The sequence below is a fragment of the Poecilia reticulata genome, linkage group LG16, assembly GCF_000633615.1.
Source record: "Poecilia reticulata strain Guanapo linkage group LG16, Guppy_female_1.0+MT, whole genome shotgun sequence".
NCBI classification, from domain to species: domain Eukaryota; kingdom Metazoa; phylum Chordata; class Actinopteri; order Cyprinodontiformes; family Poeciliidae; genus Poecilia; species Poecilia reticulata.
The window spans coordinates 714,778-721,939 of NC_024346.1; the positions used below are offsets into that span (position 1 = coordinate 714,778).

Here is a 7,162-nt window from a genome sequence, read left to right on the forward strand (position 1 = left end):
GACCTGCTGCAGCAGCAGAGCGTCCAGGTCGGCCCTGCTCACCTTTCCTCTATAGATCCTGGTTTGGGGGAAACAGCAGCTGCTGCTCCGCCCGTCGCCTCCATAAATACATATTAATGTAAATTAGTACAAATACCTGGAAGTCTGTCGCCAGGTGAAGCAGTAACCATGGCAACCATCCTGGCTAACAGCCGTATAAGTATCTATAATAATATAGTTTATTTAAAAGCTGCTTTCAGGGCTCATTAGGGTCCAAGTTTCAGTGTATTTAGGTGAGTTTTGACGCTTTGCAGTTTGTTATTGTCAAACAGAAAACGTTCAAAATGGCTGCTGCACATTTTTTGTGCGTACACCACTTTAGGCATCAGGCCCCAGATATCTATGCAGCGGATCCCCAGGTGGATCTCATGCCAGAACTACAGGAATAAAGATCTAAGCATCAGGGCTGGGCAGTCCTGGTGCTGCTCCTGGTGCTGGTCTTGGTTCTGGTCCTGGTCTTGGTTCTGGTCCTGGTCTTGGTTCTGGTCCAGGTCCTGGTCCAGGTCCTGGTCCTGGTGGGCTGCTGTCCTGCAGCTCCTGGCCGTCTCCCTGCTCCAGCACACTTCCATCCCACAGCTGAATCTCCTCCTCAGTCGGGCTCCAGAGCAACGACCTCATCATTTGACTCAGTGTGGTGAATAGAGACGTATGTAAAAGTGGCAGGAGGCCCTGCAGGCCTGGCGCTGCCACCCTGACTTGGACTAAAGGTCTAAGAATGCTGTGTGATGACGGCTGTTTTGAGTGTAGAGGAAGACCTACTGGAAGGTTTGGGAGCTTCTGTCGAAGAAGAACTCATTCCGGAGGAAGTCTGCGTCATCGCAGAGCTCCAGCGCAGAGTCTCGACCGCAGCAGACCAGCTTCCCCAGTCGGGTCTCCGGGTGGGACGCCAGCAGCTCCTGGGACAGGACGTAGCGACTCCCCCCGACGTTGACGACCACGGCGCCCAGCGGGTCCCTAACGCGCGACGCCGGCGTCTCGCTGAAGAAGACGCTGGAGTTCAAAGACAGCAGGGAGGCGGCGTCAGCAAAGACCTCCAGGCCCGCCATGGAGGACGAGACGGCAGCTGGAGAACAAGAAACAGGAGACATCTGGGTCAGGCAGCAACTCCTGAAGCCTCTGAATAAGGTCACTGATGTCTGGGGAACATCTGGATCTGACAGGAACAGATGCTGGCGGCGAGAGAGAGAGAGAGCGACCGCTTTCTGACTTCCACACCGTGGCCAGCTGCCCAGGGCGGCACGAGAAGGAGGGGCCCTCACTGAGTTTGTGTTGTTTCTTTGATGCCGTCAGTCAGGAGTTGGCGCCCCCTTGTGTTGAGGAGGAGCAGGTCACATGACTGGACTTTGATTGGCTTAGAGGACACGCTGCTGACATGCCCTGAAGTCCCGCCCCTGGCCTTTCTGCAGCCAATGAGAGGACAGAGTCAGGATGATGTCATTGTGTTGCTGTTCCGGCTCTCAGCCACTAGGGGAGGCTGTTCATGCTAACAGCGACTTCCTCATATGGAGGGTTGGATCCTCAGCTCTGTGGAGGTTCTAGATCCTGGTTTGGCCCGGTCCAGTTTGGTTCGGTCCAGACTTCTGGGTCCTGATTCCGATCAGAACCCGGTTCTGGTGTTTAATGCGTCCTCTCCTCTCGCCATCTGGACTCAGAGGAGAGAAACGCGACCCCATCAGAACCGCCACCGGGCCGGACCCTTCCCACTTCCAGAACCGCCACTACTGCTGAGAGGTCAGCTGCCCGTCCTGTCAGAACCACCAGAACCTCCAGGAGGATGAAGATGAGGACGGTTCAGGCTGAGGTCTTCTCTGTCAGAACCAGAACCAGCAGACTCTGACCTGGTTTCCGTGGAGTCGCTGTCGGATCGTCTGCTGGAAACTTTCCTCACTTGGAGACGAAGAACGCTGCAGCAGCCGGAGCTTCTGACGGTTCTGACGGGTCCAGCAGCTTCTGCTTTCCGCTCAGGTTTGAAGTGGAGGAGGAAGACGAGGAGGAGGAGGGAGAGGATGAGGAGGAGGAGCGTCCTCCTCTTCCTCCTGGTCTTATTTCTGTTCCTTCGTTTTATTTTTAGATCCTTCTCTTCCTGAGCTGCTCATGATTTCCTCTGGGTCCAGGTTCTGCCTCTGAACCGGGTCAGCTCCGACCCAAACCCAGGTCCAGAAGAAGAACCTGTCCCGGTTCCCCTGGACCGAACCCATCACTCATCCCAACGGTTCTGATCCATCACTGGCTGCAGGATCAGAACCGTTTCAACCAAACTGAACAGAGACAGAACGCCAATCAGAACCACCGGTCCAAAACTGAACAGCAGGAAGTTCTGGAGTCACAACCGACATTTTACTCAACAAAGTTAGAACAGAACCAGAACCAGACAGACTAATGTCCTGTTGCTAGGAAACAAACTGGTTTCCAGTCCAGCTTGATGGAGCTCTGGCTCTGCAGCGCCACCTTGTGTCAGGCTGAAGCGGTGAACGGATGAACCCAGGTTCAGCCATGATGTTCCTCTGGTTCTGACGGACTGGGTCAGAACCACACGGTCAGAACCGCTGTGACTGCTGGTCACAGCGGTTAAGCACAGCCCACATAAGGAGGCCTCAGTCCTCGACGCAGGTTCGATTCCCGCCCTGGTGGCCTTTGCCGCATGTCTTCCCTCTCATTCCTGTCCTGGCAAAGCCTATCAGTGGTTCTGTCATGGTGCCGCCTGGTGGCGAACCATGGCAATACAACCACACCGTTTATTATTTAGCCTTATAGAAGAATTAAAGCAGCAATTCATAGAATAGATCCAATAAATCAATTGCTCTGAGATCTATCAGATATATTGATCTGTCGGATTTTAAGTTTTTCTCTCCCATGGTGGAAATGGCTTCCATGGAGTTGTGGGTGTGAAATCTACCCCCTGTAGCTCTATCGGTTAGTAGTTGTTTTCCTAGACATATAACCACTGACTGCATCTTCATGTGTGTTGGTCAGTTTATTCTCCAAGCCGGAAGTCTGGAAACAAAACAAACGCTTCTGTTCCAGTTTTCTAAAGAGAATATGGAGAAGATTAAAGTGGACATCACTGTTTTATAAGGAGAAATATTGTTGAGAATTTGAAAAATAAAACCAATAAATATTTAACAAAGCTTTCTAATCATCAATAATAGGAGATGTTCCTCAACTAAACATGCAGGTATAACAAAATGAGAACTCCCTCTGTATTTACATCCCGCGGCTGGGCAGCAGGGGGCGGTGTTGTAACAATAACTGGAACACATGGCAACGTCATTACGTCTCAACCAATGAGCATAACTACCATGGCCGTGGTCCCGCCCAGAAGGCATCCCGCCTTGATGACTAACTGACAGCTGAGTGGCGCTCTGGTTCGGTTCGAATCTCCGGGACCAGGTAAACTTTTCTCTGCTGTCTTTGGACCGGGGAGAGGCGCGGCGCTACGGCTGGTTCTGGTTCTTCCTGTGGTCAGAATCGGTACCTGTATGTTGCTGAAGCTAACAGCGGAGCTAACAGCTAGCTGCTTCCTGCTGGTGGGAGTTAGGCTGGTTAAACTGTTTAAACTGGGGTTTAGTGTGATAACTAGCGGGTCGGAACCACAGGGACACAGTTGGACCGGTACCGTCAGAGTTTATCACTCACACTAACTGCGGAGTTAACTGACAGCTAACTATCAGCTAACAGGCGACTAGCAGGTTTAAGTTTCCGCGCGCCAACTCGCGTGCACGTGATGCAAATAAAGAAGATCCGTCACAGTCTCTGCACGCGCATGATCCCAGTGCACGCGCTTGACAGTAACCTGCGCTGATTGACATTAACGTCTTGTGTCACAGGCGCCAGACTCCATTAATATTTCGGCGGATTTAACCGAATAAACGCAGCAGTTGGGTTAGACTGGGTCATTTAGCACTAGTTATTAGTAGAAATGGGTCTGCAGAGGTTCGGGAACGGTTCGGCATCAGAACCCAGCAGTCTGCAACAGAACCATTGAGAAAAGCTATTAGGCACGGTCCACTTCAGGTCAGAACAATACACGGTTCTAGTTTCACTTGGCAGAGAGAAATCAGCTGGTCTGTTACTTGTCTCCGTTTCCATGGTAACTGTTGCTGGGAATACTTTGATTAGGCTACTGACAACAATTTAATAAAAATACATAATTACATTTTAACTTTACATCAGAAACTCATTTAGCATGAGAACTCATTAAAAATGTTTTGTTCAGTTTTTCCTTCTTCTGATTGGATGTCCTGTAGTTTATTAATATTGACTCTTTCATATTAACACCTGAGCTCTTGCGTATAAAACGTGTGTATACACAAAAACTGTGCGGTGCCATATTTTATGCACAAGTCGGCATGCATAAAAATGAAAGTTTGCGTAAATATACGCAAACTTTTTCCCTGGAGTGAAAATGTGCAGCAGCCATGCAAACTTTTTCTGTGAGCAATAATAAACTACAAAGAGTCAAAACTCCCATAAATCCACTGAAACTTGATTCTGTTATTTAGACCAGGAAGCATCAAACCTGATGATTTTAATATTTTAGTGTTTAAACAATGAAACAACCACATTTATCCTCAATAACCTGAAAAACAGAAAATAAACTAAAGGATGGTGAAACCATGAAGATGTAACTCGTCGTCTGAAAGCATCTGTGGCTCATTTCATTCGGACTGGAGAGAAAACAGGCTGGTCAGCAGATGGACAGATGAAAAATAAATATACCAAGTAGCTATGTTACATCTTAGCACACTTGAAGCCAGAATAATCATCAGTAAGTGTGTTACTTTGGAACAACTAGTTTTGTACATAGTGTATTTTAATAGTAATTGTAAAAAAAAAATCATAATTTAAAGTGTACTATAATGTGCTTTTTTCTGGGTTTCTTCTTTGCCCGTTTATGTTATCAATGTCATAGAGTCAGTTGATGTTGGCATTAACTATGAAGCTGTTTTAAATGTGGACTTAAGGAGACAAACCACCTTAAAATCTTTCCATCCGTGATCTGAACACACCGATCCTTGCAGGGTGGTGAGGGGGGCTGGTGGTGCCCATCTCCAGCAGCCATCAGATGAGAGGCAGGGTTCACCATGGACAGGTCACCAGTCCATCACAGGGCCCTGAAAGCCAACAACAAATAAAATATATGAAAGAGAAATGTTAGATTAAACAAGGGGGGGAAATTCTGTCCAATTATTTTGAAATCAAATTATGTTTATTAAGCACTTGGTGTTGGTAACACAGCAGTTTTTGCTGTTAAATGTAGCTAGCTGCTCAGTAAGATAAAAATCCTTCCACCATAAAGACGATGTGGAGGTTCATCCTCAGCTGGTTGGTGATCTGGTGGAGTCAGAGCTTCTTCTGAGACAGAAAGTCTTTATGTTTCTAACACCTGATTTCTCTGGCTTCCTCTTTCATCTTCATTTGCTTAGACTGCAAACATATGAAGATAAAATCATTGATGAACGAGTTAGAACAACCTCACAATATCAGTCTCATTGATATGGTGAAGAAAACTATATCAAGTCCCAACAAACGGCCTCCATGCAGTTATCACATGAAGCAGAATGATTGTTATAGCAATAATAAAATAATTATTTGTGAAACTAACGTCAGTTTGTTCATGTTTACTGCCCTGTTTATAATTAAACAAAGATAATTAATAAGCTAACTTACCACCAGCTAGCAACACGTTAGCAGCTTCGACCCTTCGGTTCCTTTCGTGACCCACATTTCATTTCCATCCGGTTGTGTTGTCGTCTAACTCGGACTGGGACGTCACCAGCTTGAATTGACCAACACTACTAACTATTATCAAGGCTCTCTCTACGTTTAATTCAATATTATGCTAGTAAAAAGAGCGAGTTTGAACAGCATCTGTTATCTTCAGCGGCTTCGTGGCTTTTCTTCTTTTCATGGCGCTTTTCATAAAAACTGAAAGTGTGCAATACCGCCGCCATSTGGTCTGGAGTGKGAACTGGAGCTAATGCTGTTGACTAAGATCTTGCGTCATACGTCTGAAAATGGACTAAAACAGCTTCCATGTTTTAGTTAAAACACTGAAAACAACAGATCATATCGGGAGAGATGTAAAACACCTGCTACATTCAGAGTTNGTGGGTCCTGGAGGCCCAAGGTGGGTCCTGGAGGCCCGGCATGTGTTAGTCTGTCCCTGGTTTAACGCACCTGGATCAGGTGAGGCTCATCAGAGGAACGTTGACCTGCTGAGGTCGTCGTTCTACCAGCAGGGACAGAAGAACCTGCAGGATGTTCATGTCTCTGCATGAGGACAGTGGGGGCAGCAGGACTCGGCCTTCAGATGCTGATCTACAGAATCAACGGGCTGCATTACTTCCTGCCCTCCATGTGCTCCAGGTGCTGCGTCAGCAATATGAAGGTTCTGCTGGAATGTCAAAGAAAAACCCAGATTGGTTGGTTCCGCGGTTTATTGGGTCGCCTGGTTCTCTTCACACAGCAACAATCAGGACAAACCATTTTATTTTTTCATTCTTTAACTTTTTGTTTCTGTAAGAATCTTTTATTATTATTATTACATTATTAAACCGCTGCATGGAGTCCGGTACGACCCGGTTCTACTGAGCAGAACCGCCTGCTGACCCGGTTCTCTACCAGGTCCAATTCCCTTCAGCAGGACTTGGATTTTTCCTTCCTGAATGGCTGGAAACTCCTCCTGGTTCTGAACCGGTTCTGAACCCGGCCCGATTCTGCTCCTCCTCCCGCCTCATCCGATCCACGGCGCCGGCGGGAACAGAACCGGGATCTGGACCCGCTCTCCCGCTGACAGCCTGTTTACTTCTGTTTCTGCCAGCCGGGCCAGAACCACCTGTGGGAAACCGGGTCGGTCCAGAACCTCGACGTCTCCTCCGTAAACATCCTGCCGTCGGGTCGGCTGGAAGAACCGGGACGGAACCAGAAGGATGATGAAGGGCTGCAGCCGATGTCACTTCCTGTTTGACTACATAAACTCTTAGTGGAACCAGGGCAGATAATTTACCCCCCAGCAGCTTCTTTACCCCCCAGCAGCTTCTTTACCCCCCAGCAGCTAATTTACCCCCCAGCAGCTAATTTACCCCCCAGCAGCTTATTTACCCCCCAGCAGCTTATATAC

General features: G+C 48.0%; 2 protein-coding genes across 3 annotated transcripts in view; one reads left to right on the plus strand and one right to left on the minus strand.

Moving 5' to 3' along the window:
• The window catches only part of kcnv1 (potassium voltage-gated channel modifier subfamily V member 1), an 11,201-nt gene extending 7,959 nt beyond the window's left edge, over positions 1-3,242 (minus strand). The window contains exons 1-2 of one of the 2 annotated variants that reach the window (XM_008430601.2): positions 1,878-3,242; positions 799-1,102 (exon numbers count right to left, since the gene is read on the minus strand). In XM_008430601.2, coding sequence (XP_008428823.1) covers positions 799-1,085 — 287 coding nt within the window. In that variant the 5' untranslated portion in view covers positions 1,086-1,102; positions 1,878-3,242. Of the gene's footprint in view, positions 1-798 lie in introns of both variants that reach the window. The other variant, XM_008430600.2, reaches the window with a different exon arrangement.
• Positions 3,243-3,340: 98 nt separating this feature from the next.
• Positions 3,341-7,162, plus strand: part of dek (DEK proto-oncogene) — a 21,764-nt gene continuing 17,942 nt past the window's right edge. Inside the window, exon 1 of the mRNA XM_008430599.2 lies at positions 3,341-3,429. The gene's annotated coding sequence lies outside the window, so the exon portion shown is untranslated. The remainder of the gene's footprint in view (positions 3,430-7,162) is intronic.